The following is a 17,124-nucleotide window of genomic DNA, read 5'->3' as shown; positions in this document are numbered from 1 at the left end:
TTTTTTTTTTTGGTACTGGGATTGAACTTGGGTCCTTGCGCTTGGAAGGCAGGCAGTGGAACGACTGAGCTAAATCCCCGGCCCTCCATATCTTAATATACCAAAAAAATATGTTTATACTTATGCTTACAGTCATTTAAATATTACTTGTGTAAGATTATACAGATCAGGGCCAGGGATTTAGCTCAGTGGTTTCACCTCCTGCTTTGCAAGCTCAAGGACCAAAATTTGATCCCTGTTACCAAAAAAAAAAAAAAAAAAAGATTATACAGATCAAATATTTTGAAAATATCACATTTTTGTAACATTAAACTTTCTATTCAAATATGTGTTTTAAGTGACAAAATTGGAACGTTCCATTGGCCTTTTATTACCTTCCTGTAAGATGATAGCAGGTTTTGAAAGTGATGCCTACTGTTGGAAGTTAAGCCAAAACCACCCTGTTTTTGTGCTTTGGAGCATAGAATCAAGAGCAGGGAGGGAGCTGCCTTGAAGAGGAAATGTGTTAGTCAATTTCCCACTTCTGGAGCCAAATACCTGACTCCTACAACTTAAAGGAGGCGATGGTTTATTTGAGTCATGGTTCCAGAGGATTCAGTTCATGGTTGGCTGGCTCCAAGACAGAAAAACATAGCAAAAGGTCGTAGAGGAGTAAAATGCTTACTTCACGGAAGCCCGGAAGCACAGCACAGGAACAGAGCCAGAGGTGGGGGGAGGACACATCTACACCCCATCACCCCAAGGTCTCAATTGTGTGATCATGCAGACATACCCAGAGATGTGCTTTGCTACTTTCCTAGGTAGCTCCTGAGCCAATCAAATTAGTAATTAAGCCTAAGTGCCACAGATTGGAAGTACTTTCTTTCATCTGTATGAGAGAAAGGAATAAGATCTGGTATATCTGTGGGGTGTGTTGTTTGGTTGGTGAAGTTCTGAAAAGTGACATCAGAAGCTCCAGGACTGAAGCTCTCAGTTAAAGATAAAGGACGAAGTATGAGGTTTATAGAAGTCTCTGACAACAAAAAAGTAGAAGATAAATGGAATTTTCCTGAAAAAAAAAAGAAAAAGAAAATAGCTGGAAAAAAGACTTAATAGTACAAATTTAGAAATTATCAACTTTTGTATTCCCTGATTCATATCAGACTATGATGGATTCAGGGTAGCACATTCAGCTGTCTAGATATTATCAGCAAAAAGAGGCACAGGTGATGGATTTGAAGGCCATGGTTTGTAGATAAGACTATTTTCTGTCACAGGTGGATCTTGAGTGTCCCGCACATGGCCATATATGGGAGGCTGAGTTCCTAGGGTGGCCATCTTGGGAGGTGGTAGAACCTTTAGAGGTGTGCGCCAGAATGAAGTTATTCAGGACGGGCCTTGAAGGGGAACAGGGGGTCTTAGTATCTTTCTCTTCCAATTTTTCTCACTGGCTCGTGAGATGAGCAGTTTGTTTCAATGTCTGCATCATCTGACATCCCCAACAGTGGCCTGAAAACAAAGGCCTACCTTGGACTGGAGCCTCCACAACTGTGAGCTACACAAACCTCTCCTGTAAGTTACTCTGTGAGTAGTTTCTGACTTCCACTTCCTGACTGCCCTATAAGATATCGGGTATTTTGACAACAAGCTAACAAACATAGGAAAAAGTGAGTAGATTTGAAGTTTTTAGTCAAGGTTTTCTTTCCCTGCCCCAAATCTATTCCCCTGATAGTTTAAACATCTCACATGATGGACTGCTGCTCAGAACAACTTCTCCTGTGGACTTCTCTGTCTCACACACCACGCGGAGTCTATCAGCATCCCTGAAAGTTCTACCTTCAACCTGTATTCATAATTTGACCTCTTCTCACAGCCTCTGCTACCCAGGATTAGATTCAGGTAAAGATTACATCAAGGAATTGAGTGCTGATTATAGATCAGGACTATTAACGGAGCTGTGTGCAGTGCAGAAGTCTTCTACTATTTCCCATCCATATGCAGGAGCCACTATCCCAAGTGGTTATTAAACCCCTGAAATATGAATAGTGCGACCAAGGAGCTAACATTTAGTGTCAGTGTCTAATTAAAATGTAAATGGCCACCGGTGGTTAGGAGTTTCCATTCTGGATGGTGCAAGTCTAAGTAATGAAATATCTTTTGAGTGCAGCAGCATGCAAGGCCTTTGGAAAGTTTGGTGTCTGCAGTAGGTGGGACCTTTGAACAGGTTGGGGGGAAGAAGCAGGTCGCTGTGATGTCATCGTGGGTGGCCCTGGGAATGACAAACTGAGGAGACTCGACAGTGTGGGAAATCAGGAGGGAGAGGAGGGGTGGGCAGCTCAGGAGGAGCAAAGGTCTAACAGTGTCCACTGGAGCTTGTTACTGAATTGGAGAAGAGGGGATCAAGTAACTGTCACATGAGATTGCCAGGTGGGTCACTTAGTTGGATAGTTATATGACACTAAGTACATCGGTTATTTTGTTGACAATAGCCAGAGTCATCACTTGCTGGGCAGAAATGGCTAAAGAGGAAACAAGTTTCACTATTTCAAACTAACATAAAAATGTTTTATTCCATGTGGTAGTTGTCAGTAAAATATGACATTCGATACAGTCTCTGAATTGAGAGTAAGAGAATCTGGCCTTCCACACTGCAGATAAGATTTTAGAGTTACTCTGTGTAATATAGTGCCCCGTGTTTGGCAAAGAAAAGTTTAAAATATTCTCCTGGACAGCACAAAGTCCTATTATGTTGTATGTAGGAGTTCAGATTGAAAAGTAGGCTGTGTATGTAGGGCTGCCTTCCTTCCCTTTTACTGTCACCCCATCCCACTTTTCTGTATTTCCAGTTATTTCATGTTGTATGGTAGGGTTTGTTGTTGTTGTTCTGCTAGGCTTATTTCACACTGGTGGGCCACATCCTTTAATAAGCTGTGACTTACACAGGTGTGCTCCTCTGAAGCAGGGGGTGGGACGTGTGTCTTCTCTGACACTTGTAATTCTTTGTAGATGACGGTGTCACTGAAGGGCTGTACAAAACAGCACCAGCCCGCACTGCCATGTCTGGCGCTTCTCTACCTACTCACCTCTCACTCCAGAAGAATTTAGGACAAAAACCTGAAAATAATCAAGCCCTTCTTGTAGTAGTCTGCTAAGGATGTTATAAAATAAAAAAAAATACCACAGACTTGGAGACTTTGAACACAGAGATTATTTCTCCATAGATTTGATGACCAGGAGTCCCAAGTCGAGGTGCCATCAGAACTGCTTTTCCTGACATGTGGTTGGTGCTTTCTTGACGTGTTTTCCAAAGGGCTTTCATCTGCTCTGAGTGCAGAGGGAGAGAGATCTTGGCTGTGTCTTCTCCTTGTTGTAAGGATGTGAATCCTGCTGCATTAGTGATCCAGCCTTGTGGACTATGTGATGTTAATTACCTCCTAGACGCCCTGACTGTGGTCACACTGGGAATTAGTGCTGAATTCCAGTTACGAGTTTGAGGCAACACGATTCATTTTACACTACTGCTTATGCACATGTGGGCATTGAATTGTATGACTTGGACAAAAGCAACTAATTTTGTTATTTTATAGACATAGCGCCTTTGAGAGCTAAATTCTGCTAGAATGGACCCATGTCAAATCTCCTGTCACTACTGTCTCTTAATGAGTCTACCTGGATATATGTAGCTTGCAATTCTATTATCTAGAGAGAGAGATACTTGCATATACATTGTGTGATTATAGGAAGTATATTAAAGAGAACAAATCTATTAGAGGTGTCCAATACACTTATAGACAAAGCAAAATCAGAGATGCATTTTTGAGTATCAACTTGACAAAAGCATAAGGAAATACTGTTGAGAATAACAAAGGTCACTGCCGTTTGCATATTCAGTAAATGACATTCTCCTGATACACCTGATGAGCAGATATGATGGACCAGCTTGGTAGCAAGATAATTGGGCTCTCAGAAGTCTGAAAAATACATATATTCTCGTTCTGTTTATTACACATCTAGGAATTTACTTGCTGAAAATATTATAAATTAAAAATGATATTAAATTTTCATCAATCTCTGGTACTAAAAAAGATATTGAATTTTTGAATAAGATGTAAGTAAATGTTTATGTATACAGATTATTGAATACTAAGTGTTCATCATACAGTTAAACTATAGAATACTTTCTGTTCATACAGGAAAACAAATATTCAGGAGATATTGCTGAGCACTGACAAATTTTTTAAAAAGTATTCATTCTTTTTTATATAAAATCATTACACAGAATAAGTTACATCAGGAAAAATAAATTACCCAAATCCCAGACAAAGTAAATATGCTTATCTGAGATTGCAGAAATACTGGTTGCTTTTCCTGGATTTGTTTTTGTTTTTATTTATTTCTCTGTAATATCCAGATTTAGTTTAGAATAAACACTAATTTTTTAAGGATTAGCTATTACTGAGATGAACCTACTTGGCCACATTACTGCAATGTCTGGAGGCTTAAAGCTTATTACCCTTAACATGAAGCTGTGCAGGGCTTGGATGTGGCAGTTGTGGGGTGCATCTCCTCTGTCCCTGTGTGCTGCAGGCTTAGAAGATTGGGAGTGGAAGGTGATGTCCTCTGCTGTCCAGAAACAGTGATGACTGGTGGTTAAATTAAATCTGGATTTAAAAACTCATAAACCACGGAGATTATTCCAACTCATTTGCACTCAGGCATGGATTTTGCCTTAGGTAGCCAGGGCTCTGTGTGTCAGAATAAGCCTTGCAGATTTCACTTCTGTCTGTTCCTGATGTAGGAGAAGGATGGGAAAAGGGCTAGATATTCAGGCCTAAATCTTCCTTATACTTTTTTGGTCAAATTGAAGTGCCTACAGGTAAACTGGTTCTGTGCCTCTTAAGGCCCATATTTTATCATGACAGTTCACTGTCATGCTTCTGAAAGTCATATTTTATAAGAATTAGGAGGCTAGCATTTAGGAGGCAGTACAGGTTATGGGAAATAGGCTGGCACATCAAAGGACACTAAAATGGAGAGTAAAAAAGCAGAGAACTTGAGTTTCTGACTGACTTATGTTACTTCATAACTTTGAGACAATTTCTTGGTCAAAAAATAGGTTGATGGTAATACTGCAATAGCCCAGAACCCGGATTAACGTGAGCTGAATAAAATTCAGAGAACAAAAACACTGGAATCGATCCTGTAAGATATGTAGTACTCCTTTCTCACATAAGGTACTCCTGTGTAGAGTCCCTGTTGGAAGCCATGTGCTTGGATATAGATGGAGAAGCCAGGGGCAGGCAGATCGCTCTCTCATGGAGTTGACTGTGAGCACAGTGCTGCTCTGTCCTTTTCTTTTTACCTTCTGCCTCTGCCCCTCCCCACTCAAACCTCTCTTAAATGCAACATCATAGGTCTCCTCTACTTCACCTGGGACAATATTTTTTGGCCTGTGTGTCTACCTTTTGCACAACTAAGAGACTTGATCAAATAAGAAGCCACACAGAAAACCAAGGAAAATACATAAATATACTTCAGCATGGTCTTCCCAACCCCACTGCCACAATCACGTAAATCTCTGTCTTTCATCCTGTTAGTTTCCATCCCCACCATACTTGGAACATTTTTGGCAAATCATATTTAATTGTATCCTTATTCTTTGCTTAAATTGTGTTTAGTAAATATTATTTTCTCAAACACTCTCCCATATTGTGTTTGTAACAGATTTCATTTTCTCAGTGCTATTCTAAACCCCTGCGGTGATATAAATAACTTACTTTAAACAATAAAAACAAAGCAAAAGTTAGTTGGAATGTTCAATGAAAAATCTGGCAAGTTTTTCTTATGTGTTTTGACTAAAATAGTGTAATTTAGCTTCTTCTCTTTTGCACATCCTTATCTCTAAATGAAACTATTTATTAAATAATTTAACATAGGGCAATGGCTTCTTTCAGGATTCTGTCACATATTATAGAACCCATGATGCTCACATCATAAAACAGGAAGTATCCTTTAATCTACACACTACACTGGTTCTTAGATAGACCTGTAAAATAGAAGCTTTGGGCATGAAAATAACTGTTTTTCTTTTTTCTGCTCCCGTCCTTTTATTTAGAGTGGGTTCTGTAGTGCCTTAGTAAAGGTGCCCTCAGTAAACTATGGCTTACCCAACTGACGATCATGGCTAGATGAGATAGGAGGCAAATGTCTTGATCCATTCAGACTAATGAAAAACACTGTTAAATATCATAGTTTGGGAGCCTGAGAAGCCCAAAGTTAAGGAAGGACCTGGCAGGTTCTGAGTCCAGTGAGAGTTTGATTGCTTGTTTACACGTGGTGCCTCCTTGCTGTGTCCTCTCAAATGGAAGGGGTTGGCATCTCTGCTGGACCTCTTTTACAAGAGCACTGATCCAGTTCATAAGTACAGTACACTTCCTGCTGACCTCATCACCCTGCAATGCCCCCCATCTCCTAACAGCTCACCTTGGGTTAATAAGATTACAGTGTATGAATTGGATGGGCACAAACATTTGGGGCACAGCAGTCTCCTTTGAGTATGAGAGATGTTACAATAGAGCAAAATAACTTGGGGATTTTATTTTTAATCTGTACATATATGTTCATTTGTGCATTGGGGATGATGTGATTTGAGGTTTCTACCTTTTTTATTTTTCTATGTAAAGTGAGACAAAATAAATGGCAGAAATGGTGGAAAATGGGCTTCCATAGTTTTAAGAAGGTTTTTTTCCCCTGATTGTCACAGAGAAAGAACTCAGTAAATATTTGTGGGATGGACTAGTAATTTTATTGTTTTTCACGGTACCAATTAAGCTTCTCATGTTAACTCAGAAATCTCATGAAGTATTGCTAAATTATTAATCATGACATTGTGTTCTTAGAAAGAAGAATATCTAGTAGATTTTCTTTTAAGTTGGAAATATACCAAAAGATTATCAGTTTGCCTAAAATAGTTGCACGTTTTGAGGTGGACTAGTTTCTTAGACCCAAAACTTCTTTATCTCTTTACTCGGGCTTTTCATTTCCTTCCCATTGTTTCTGTCACTTGCCTCAAAGAGAAAGCCTAGTGTGAAAATGTGCTGTCTCAGATTTGATTGGGCTTGGCACGAAGAGCAAATATTTTCTCTCCTCGTATTTTTCCTCTTCTATAACTATGTCACATTCTGTCTTCACAGTCATAACCCTCGTCTTTGCACAGTGTGTTCCCTGGGATTATGTGATAGATGTTTGTGATGATGACATGCAGTTGTACTGAGCTTGTCCTCTTGTATTTTAGGAGCTATGCCTGTCCCAGACCAGCCTCCATCAGCCTCCGAGAAGACCAGCTCTCTGAGCCCCGGCTTAAACACTTCCAACGGGGATGGCTCTGAAACGGAAACCACCTCAGCCATCCTTGCTTCAGTCAAAGAACAGGTAGAAACATTCCGTTTTTGTGGCTTGGGTATCAGGACACTGAAAAAGTTGCCTTTTAGATGAACAATTATGGTTAAATTATGTTGGAAGACCATCATAATTCTCTAGCAGAATGTTGGTATTCATTACACAAATAATAGTAAAATATAGTTACACTTGCTTTGACCTCATAATATTATTCTTGATTTCGGTGGCTTTCTTCGAAAAACAAAATTCCAGAGAGGGGGAAAATTCCTCCTCATAGGTGAATTTTTAGTAGATTTGTTGATGCACGTGACTGTACTCTTAAGTGTATGAAGGTGAGTAGATGCTCTTTAGAAAATATGAAGTCAAATAAGCTGCCTGCATATATTCAGGAGGCCAACACATAAGTGTGTATTGACAGGAACTGAATGTCACATTATTGTCAGCAACTGGATGTCATATTAGGTCAAGGTAAATTGGCCTCCCCAGGGTTTCTGCGGTAGATCTGGAAGGGTGCATTCTAGAACTTTCCTTTTTAAAGTAATTAAAATTTGATGTGTTCTCCATTTCTACTTTGCCATAAAAATAGACAAAATAAAAATTGAATTTGAGATTTTTTAAAGAAATTTTTTGATGAAATTGATGCTTCTTGTACATAAAAAGTGGTATGTGGTTTAACAGAGTTAAGTAATGAAGTTACTTTAATTTTCTTCTTCTGAGCATGTGTGAAAAGTAAATCAGTAAATCAGTATTCTTGTACTTGACTTTTTTTTAATTCTAAGAAGACCCTGATTGGTTTTTTAAGTTGTTGCTCATTTGCAAGAGAATTTTAAGTTTAATGTTCTGTTCCCATTAATGTTCATGAACCTAGCACAGTACCACATGGTAATATTTTAGTCCCTAAAGTCTGCATGTATGACCATGGTGCATACAATTATCTTACCTACTGGTGTCCTAGATACCTAGTTTGTGTAAGCGCACGCTGTGTTGTTCACTGTACTGTCTAATGACACATTTCTCATAATGTATTCCTCTTTTTAAGTGGCACAAAACCATTTTTAATTGACCTATGATATTTGAACTTATTTATGGGACATAGTATTGCAGTTGGAAACATGTATTGTATAATCTATAATGATAAAATCAGGCTAATTAGCATTTCCACATCCATTATCACATTTCTGTATTGTTAACCTTCAAATTCTTCTCTTCTAGTTATTTTGAAGAATATAATGCATTTTTATAGACTGCAGTTACCCTGTCAGGCTATAGAAATCACCACTAATTCCTTCACTAATATTTGGGTACCTATGTATTGTCTTTTCTCCTATCTCCACTTTCTCCTTCCCTTCCTTAGCTGTAGTGACTTCTCTTCTACTCCCTACTGGGTTGGGTCATTTTGTGCAGTTGTCCTTACGTAGAGGAACATGCCAGCCCAAAATGGAGCAATTAAAGATAGCGGCTACTCCCAAAGAAGACTATCAAGGAAACTGGCACTGATCCTGTTTCAGTATAAAAAAGTTAATAAAAGGCTAGGGATGCAGCTCTGTGTAAGGGCCCTGGGTTCCATCCATGGTTGTACAAAAGAAAAAAAGCTATGTCTGTGTTTCAAAGTATGCACCCAGGTCGGTTCACAAGAGAGAGCCCAGCAGATTGGCTGAAGGGTCTAGCTTGAGAGTATGGTCTGGAAACTGGGTCGAGGTTTAGGCTGTACTTCTTCATTGGTCTCCTTTCAAACTTCCACTCTTGGACTCCCTGATTATTTTTTTTCTTTATTGAGTTTATTGGTACAATCTAGGTATACAGTACAGTTACATTCATCATTGGGATTCTGTACCTTTGCATAATAGGTCTTGATTCTCATTTTTTCCCCTTGTCCCTGGCCTCCCTTCACCCCCTCCTCCCCTCCCCATTTACAAACACTTTATTTCCATTTTTTCAGTTTCTCATATTTTTTTCCTCTACCTTATTACCTTTCCCCCACCCTTCCCACTTTCCCTACACCTTTAGCCCTTTACTTCCTATTTCACATTATTAATTGTCTCATTAGGATCCTGTGTACTATTATAGTTTTTCACACCAAAGAAACTGTTCAGTATTTCAGTTAAAGAAATATCTGTATGAACATTAAAAATAGGGGAATCCTAAAATAAAACTAAAAAGGAAAGTAAAAGAGAAAAGGCAATGATGTAACATTAAAATAATCCTTAATTCTGGAGATGAAAATGTTCCCTGAACATATTTAAATTGCTTCTTGCTCTTATACTCTTATCTTATTCTTTTTTTCATTATGTAGAGAATACTTTATTAATTTCTGTAATCCAACCCACATAGATATGCCCTTACATATTTAGTATGATGTGTTACCCCTGTACACATGGAAAAAAAAATAATAATAAATTAACATTTCTAGACCAATATGGCTGTCCATTTCTGTGCAATGCCAACTCAACACAGTAAATTGGGATGACTTTTTCCAAAGTTGGCAGCACCATTAAAGTTTCCCAAAATTCAATTTATTTTTATATATATATATATATATATGTATATATATTTATATTTAAATAAAAAGACTAATAATAGTATGTTATACATCGATAGCAGCAACAGCTTTTCCAGGTTCTGCAGTCATATGAACAAAATTATAGACATTCAGCTTATTCCATTAAAAACAAAACAAAACAAAACAAAAAACAAAGAAAAGAATAATATCCAGAAAACAGCAAAGTTCTGTTGCTGTTGTGGTACCTGGGACCATTTTTTTTTTATTAGCATCTTAATCATCATCTGGAAAGAGAACATTCTAGAGTAATATAATTAAATGTAGCTCTGATAAAGCACGGTCCCTACTATGTATCATAAAGCAGGTACAAGATATTTTAAATTCATAGAGGTATGATACAGTACAGTCCTACATCAATAATACTAGAATCAGTTTTGGTTTGAAATTTACTTTGTCTGCAAATAAGATTGCTACCCCTGTTTTTTTCTTTTCTCCTGTCACATGGAGAATTGTTTTCTATCTGTTGTATACAAGAGACACACCTAGTGCAAAAAGAAGCCCATAGACCGAAAGTGAAAAGATAGAAAACAAACCCTGATTATTTTTAAGAAGTAATGTAAATGAGGCCACTCCCTGTATTCAAGGTAATGATTGGTTATTCGTAGTTCTCATTCTGGGATGATCACAAGTCTTGCTAGGCTGCTAGCTTTAACATAATGAAGAATATCAAATAGGGGAGATAAATATAACAAGAAAACTATGAAACCTGTCTGATGAAAATGGTAAGGTTTTGTCAAAAGACATTGTAATTCAGAATAAATGAATTGGCTTGCTATGGTCTTGTGTGGAAAAGATTGATGTCATCACAGTATTGCAGTGTACTAAATTAATACGTAAATGTTAGGGTATCATGATCAGCATTGTGTGGATGGTTGTTTGTTTGATGAACTGGAGCTAACTTGGATTTTACAGATCATATGGAAGCGTAACAATTTGAGTATTCAAGTTAAATTGATGGAATTTACTTTATGAAACATACTAATCACGGTAGCAAACAATTGGCCAAAATAGGAAGAAAGATCTATGTATAAAACATAATTGAGGGTTTAGAACAGAGTCACCTGTCCTAATTCATTTAAAGCCACTATTCAGTTCATGGTTTCAGTGGTGCTAGCATAACTGATTCAACATCTGGAAGAAAATTAAAAGTTGTTAACTCACAACATATACGGAAATAAATCTCAAAGGAAAAGCAGTGCAACTCTAAAATGGAGTCAGTAAACATGTTTAGAAAAACATTGTAAAAATACCCATATAAACCAATGCGGGGACAGGCATCAAGAAAGGCAGGACACTCAGATGTCACTGTAAAGGGGTTGGTGTATTTTTACAATTTAAATACTGACGTTAATAGTGAAACAAAATTAGACACAAAAAAGTGAAAAAAAACTAAGCTGAGAGAAAATGTATGCCATATGTATGACAGCATTGATAAGATTAATATAAGGCTTTGTTTGTAAAGCTAATTAGAAAAAATAGAGAACTAGGCATAAGGTATATACAGGGAATTCATAGAAGAAAAGTACAAACTATGATTGTATAAAAATACTTTTCACTTACAAGGACTCATCACGGACATAAATTTTACATAAAATTAAATTTCTTTTTAGTGTACCAAGTGAAAGGCAGAAAAAGAACGTGCATTGCATGATAGCTCATGGTTAATGTTTGGGGAAATCTATGTTCTTTTCCATTTTAAATGAGAATGTGAATGGCTGTTTTTCTCCTTTCCTTTTTCCCTTTCCTTTCCCTTTCCCTTCTCCAACGCTTCCTCTTCTCTTTCCTATCGTATTGCTTGGGGATTGGAGTAAGATCCTCACACTTCACCACTGAGCATTATTACAATGTTTTCCCTTTGGCCAGATAACCTTTTCCTACAAATTGACTTGAAATGTCCAATAATAGTCATTGATCTGGTCATACTTGAATATAGTGAGTGGCATTTATTACAACACTTACTTGGTATAGTAAAAAAAAGAATATTTCTCGGTGAAAAGTTGAAAAACAAAAAAATCTTTTTGTGAAACATAAAAAAAAATGTTTTGAAAGCTGTATGTGCAACTTTTGATAAAAATGATGAGACTTTTATGAAGGAAATGACATAGAATGGTATTAGACTGTGTTGTTAAAACAGAGTAGTGTCTTAGTTGCTTTGTTTGTACAAGTTTATGATCACCTAGAAAATTTAGAAAAAGCGTACTCACTGTGATTGTTCCAGGTAGATAGAGGTGGGAATGCGCTGAACGTATATCATGCAGGGCGAAGAACAGAATCAGAAGGGAGGGAGAGACATGGGGGGGCTGGAGCAAATATTAAGTGAGTTTGGGTAGCAGAGGTTCCCTCTTGAGTAGCTGAAATGGTGATGTTTGAATGTCAGAGCTTAGATGCAATGCTTGAGGCAAAACTTCCTTGCTCAACATAAAATGGCCTTTCAGAAATTTTCTTTCTAGAGCCTTGTGCATGTTAGACGTGCGCTCTTCTCTAAACGCAGCACTTCCAACCCTCAAAGTAATTGATGAGAATTTAGTGGGAACTCGAGAAAGATTTTTTTTTCCTAAGTAATTAAAAGAAATCATTATTTGTTTGGTGTTGTTTTCGTCCCCAATCCCGCTGTTGGAACAGAGTTCAGGGGGCCCGGACTTGGAGGGCAAGGCACGAATCACCAGGCAGACTCTGGGGAAGTTTCTGGAACACATCCGCTTTATTCAGCCAATGCACAGACTTATATAGGGTAAGGCGGGGGTGGAGCCAGGGTGGAGTCGGATATTTGGCACATCGTTATTGGTCACATGTTAATTTTTGGATTGCATGCTTTAGGGGCTGAGGTGAACGGAGTCAGGACTTTAGAGGTTTTTGAGAGGAATAGATCTGTCTAAGGTCAGATCTCTACACACTCGAGGGGGCGGATTATTCCAGCCCTAATAGGCCACAGAGTTTTCTCACGAGAGGTGGGTAAGGCACTCCTGACTAAGCCAGACATGAACCTGATCCTCATTTTGAGAGCCACAACGCTGAGATTGTTGGTGGCAGATAACGTGAAGAAAGACTGAAAATCTGCCCTGGGAACCTGAAGTACTCAGTGGCAAAATTGAGAGTCAGGTCCCCCACGGCCGCGCCTCCTCGTGGGAGGCCAGAAATCACTGGCAGCTGGTCCCCCGCTCCTTCTGGAAGCATCTGGATACAGCAAGCAGGCTCTCTGGCACCCGGGCTGCTAGCCCGAGATCAGTCTGGAGGTTTCCTCCTCTTTTTCTCACGTGTGGATTATCTGTGGAGCTGAAACTAAGTCCAAGATGTTTCTGTGAAATAATAGCTGAGATGAAGACAAATGGACGGGCAGCTCATGCTGGCTAGGATTCCTCAGAATTATGTGCACGATGTATGTGTAAATCTGTTCACGTAAAACAACCATTGCCTTTCTTTTGATACTCATTAGAACTCGTTTTCTTGCATAGTTCTATTTATTAATTCAGGTTAGGGAGTATCCTACATAGAAGTGCTATTTATTAATTTCTAGTAGGAAATTTTATGGTATCACATTGTCCTACTCTCGTCCACCTTCTTAGAAGTCATTTCTGCTGGAGGAAGGTAATTCTTTTGTGGAGCATGAACATATTCCGAGCTGTCAAATAATAAGTGACATTATTTATGTGCTCATTCAGTAGGCAAATTGAGTGTCTAAAATAGGCTCGCCAGAATCAAGAGCAAGGCACATATAGAGAACACTCATTCTGATAGTGTTCATCACAATAAGGTAATGAGACTAAGAACAAAGGTTCTTCGGCCCATAGTTAACATTGCATAAAAAAATAAATTCTAGCTTTTGACTGTGCTCTGAAACTTAACTTTTGATACACCTTAAGCCACTGGTGGCAAACCTAGGCATGCGTGCCACTGTGGGCTGTTTGATCACTGAAAGCTCTAAAGTGTTTGCCATCACTTCCTTAAAGCCACGAAATGCATCTTCTGTCCCTGTATGGCAGGACAAAAATATTTGTAAGCTGAGTCATTGAACACAGCCAATCAGGTATTGCTCACCACAAAAGTGTTGGCTGATTTTTCTCTTTGTTCTAATTTCTTATCTTGATTGCTTTTTAACTGGTGAATTTTACAGTTTCCTATCGACATCAATACAGCCATGACATGTGCTGTGTTCTATGGGTAATTTTCTCTATTTCAGGTATACCTGTCTCATTTCCAACAGTTAGGAAGTCTCATCCTATGGGGTTTGAAGAGAAAGCACCTCGTCCATTTCCTCCCCTGTAATTCGGAAGGGAAGATGGAGGTTGGGTGTGTATGATTCAGTTGTGAATCTGGGCAAACACCAGGTGCCATTGATACCCATCCATTCTCGTTGCAATGAGAAACCTGAGGTGGCTTGGTGACTAAGGGGTGAGGAGGGTCAGAAGATACCAGGGGAGGCAGACTTGTGATGATGCCATGACCCACGAAAAGGAGGCACGAATGGTGATTGAGAGAGACAGAACAGTCTGAGGGGGTGTCCCTGAAGAGATGAACGTGAGCGGGGTCCAGCGCACAGGTGCAAAGAGGGCCATTTGTCCCTTCAGGCAGGGCTGAGTCCAAGCGTGTGATGCTCAGGCAGACGGGCTGTGGCTCCTCCGAAGATGGGTGGTGCTTTTTCTCCCGGTGTGCATCACGGAGGCCCAGTCATTGTGTTTGAGTTCACCCTCTCCAGTCTGAGAGCTGAGCAGAGCCACGGTGTAAGAAGAGACACAGCAGAGTGAGGGGCACAGGGAGTGTCTACAGTGCCAGGTCTCGCAATCGGTGGAGTTCAGTGACAGCAGAGGTGGCAGGGCCGGCACATCCAGCGAGAACAAAGATGGCTGCTATACGCTTGAAAACCAGGTGCCTTACACCAGAGTTTGACAGTAACTATGGATGATGTGAAATGAAGAAGTCAGAACAAGAACGTAGAGAGCACGTTGTCGGGGTCACCTCTGATGGTGGCATGAGGGTGGTAACATAAGCAGGAGGAGGAGAAAGCAGGAACCTGCTCCACTGGCTAACAGACAGCGGGGCTGGCATCGCGTCCTTGCTGTGGGAAATGCAGACATTTTTCTTGCAGTTTGCCTGAGGGCACTGGTTCTAATTCATCTGTGCACTTTTTTTTTTAATTTGAAGTATAATGTTAACATATTCTCTTGCACTGTAATGCATGTCCAATTAGGCTCTATCACGTTGGTCTTTCTGTTTTATCTTTAATAAACTAGGATACTGCTTTGCCCCAAGGAAAACCATAAGATTCCTGAAAACACTGTTTCAAGATAATATTTCTTGACCTTTCGGTTGACCAGGGTTTTATTTGGTGATAACGTTCTTTCAAAAATTAATATCGAAAAGGGCTTCCTATGAGCTACAGAAATTACTGGGGCATTTTTAGAATCTTTAGTTTATTGATATTTATAAAATATTATAGTTCAGATAAAAGTGTTTTAAACATAATTCTACCATCCGAATACATTTCATAATGAATAGATTACATCAGAAATGTCTAGGTACGTAGCGGTCTGTGCCGAAGTGCCATTGTCTTAAATTTATTTAGTAGTATTTATCAGATTTCTACGTACAAAGATGATTCTCTGCTTTGGGGTATCCTTTACATACTTAACAACAGAGTTAAAAATATAAGACAAACATGCATAAAGCATTTTGAAATATAAAATGGTAAGGGGAAAAATGAGAATCAAGACTTGTCATGTAGAGGTACAAGATCCCAACAATGAATGTAACTGTACTGTATCCCTAAAATGTACCAATCAACCCAATTAAAGCTGAAAAAAAAAACTCCTTAAAATTGTGAACATTTATAACCCCAGATGTGTTATTGCTACACTGATTTTTGTTGTTCTTAAAATTCAACCAGCATTGTAAATAAATTCTTTTCTTTTTTCTTTTTTTATACTAGGGATCAAACTCAGGACCTTTTGCTTGCCTGATGGGTGCTGTGACACTGAGTTATAGCCCTGGCCCAGATATATTCTCAGCCTAATATTCTTGATTTTAGAGAGGTTTTTAAGAAATGTTATTTAGGATTTCAGTGATGTCTAGATAGTAATAAAAATTGCTGTCTTGTTTTTAGTCATATTTGCTATTCTATTCAAGAGGAAGTAGGAATAAAGGTACTTCAATCCTGAGGAAACGCACTGCATGAATTTCTTTACATGTGTTAGGTTATACCTTTGCATTAGAAAAGCATTTTTAAAAACTCATGTGAAATCTAAAGGTATCTTACATTGACTTCTGGGATAATGTATCTTCTTTTATATTTAACTTCTACATTTGTAAGTTTTTAAAGCATTTTAGCTCTCTATAACAAGAACACTACTCAGAAGGAGCATACTGTAGCATAACTTTTAATTAATATTCTTATAGTGCTGTATGTCTTTGAAAAACCTTTCAACATTATTAGTGTTACTATAACAGGCAGCAATAGTTTCTGATAACACAGTGTGGAGTATGACCTATAAATAGTTTCCAAACAGTATTTTGGAAAAGGATTATAGGAAAGTAATGATAGAATTATCATCCATGAAGAAAAGGAAATTAAAATACCTTTGAGAAAGGTCAAGAAGATAAAGGATTATCTGAAAGACTAGTGAACTTTAGATTCATTTAATCAGAAAAGGCAAGAATTATACATACCACAGTGCTACTGGTTGAACTTTTTATCACTTTTTAATGAGAATTGCTTAATGACTAATTTATAATTTTATTTCTTGTTTCAAGCCATGATCTTCCCCTAACTTTCATTTCTAGCACATCAGCTCTGTCGGTACTGATGGTCTGTGTCAAGGTGTGAGTTGAGGGATGAAGTCACAACCTAGCAGTCCACACAGCTGTGTCCCGGTAGTTGATAGTCTACAGCAAGGACCCCAGAGTCACCAGGAAAGTCTTGGGAATATCGGGGATGGAGGAGGATGGTGATGATGGAGGTGGTGCTGTGCGCTGCTGTGGGCCCTGTGTGAAATAAGGTGATGTCACCCTGGAATCACACTGAGGAGTCTTGCTGGGTTTGAAGTGAGTTTATTTCCTTGTGAATCTGATGCATCAAAAAAATCAGGACCATGGGCTGGGGATTTAGCTCAGTGGTTCCATCGCCTGCCTTGTAAGCACTAGGTCCCAAGTTCAATCCCCAGCAAAAAAAAAAAAAAAATCAAAGACTAAAGATC

At 38.7% G+C, this 17,124-nt stretch overlaps 1 protein-coding gene and 1 long non-coding RNA gene across 2 annotated transcripts in view; one reads left to right on the top strand and one right to left on the bottom strand.

Moving 5' to 3' along the window:
• LOC104847976 (catenin delta-2) overlaps positions 1 to 17,124 on the top strand; it is a 475,688-nt gene that overhangs the window by 147,601 nt on the left and 310,963 nt on the right. Inside the window, exon 2 of the mRNA XM_033760074.1 lies at positions 7,274 to 7,410. Coding sequence (XP_033615965.1) covers positions 7,279 to 7,410 — 132 coding nt within the window. The 5' untranslated portion in view covers positions 7,274 to 7,278. The remainder of the gene's footprint in view (positions 1 to 7,273; positions 7,411 to 17,124) is intronic.
• Positions 16,846 to 17,124, bottom strand: part of LOC104847975 — a 13,306-nt gene continuing 13,027 nt past the window's right edge. Inside the window, exon 3 of the long non-coding RNA XR_776269.2 lies at positions 16,846 to 16,912. This is a non-coding gene — a long non-coding RNA (uncharacterized LOC104847975). The remainder of the gene's footprint in view (positions 16,913 to 17,124) is intronic.

The sequence above is a fragment of the Fukomys damarensis genome, unplaced genomic scaffold, assembly GCF_012274545.1.
Source record: "Fukomys damarensis isolate Sample0158 unplaced genomic scaffold, DMR_v1.0_HiC HiC_scaffold_1, whole genome shotgun sequence".
Taxonomy (NCBI): domain Eukaryota; kingdom Metazoa; phylum Chordata; class Mammalia; order Rodentia; family Bathyergidae; genus Fukomys; species Fukomys damarensis.
Note: the sequence above shows the minus strand (reverse complement) of the source record. Positions and strands in the feature narration are given on the sequence as shown.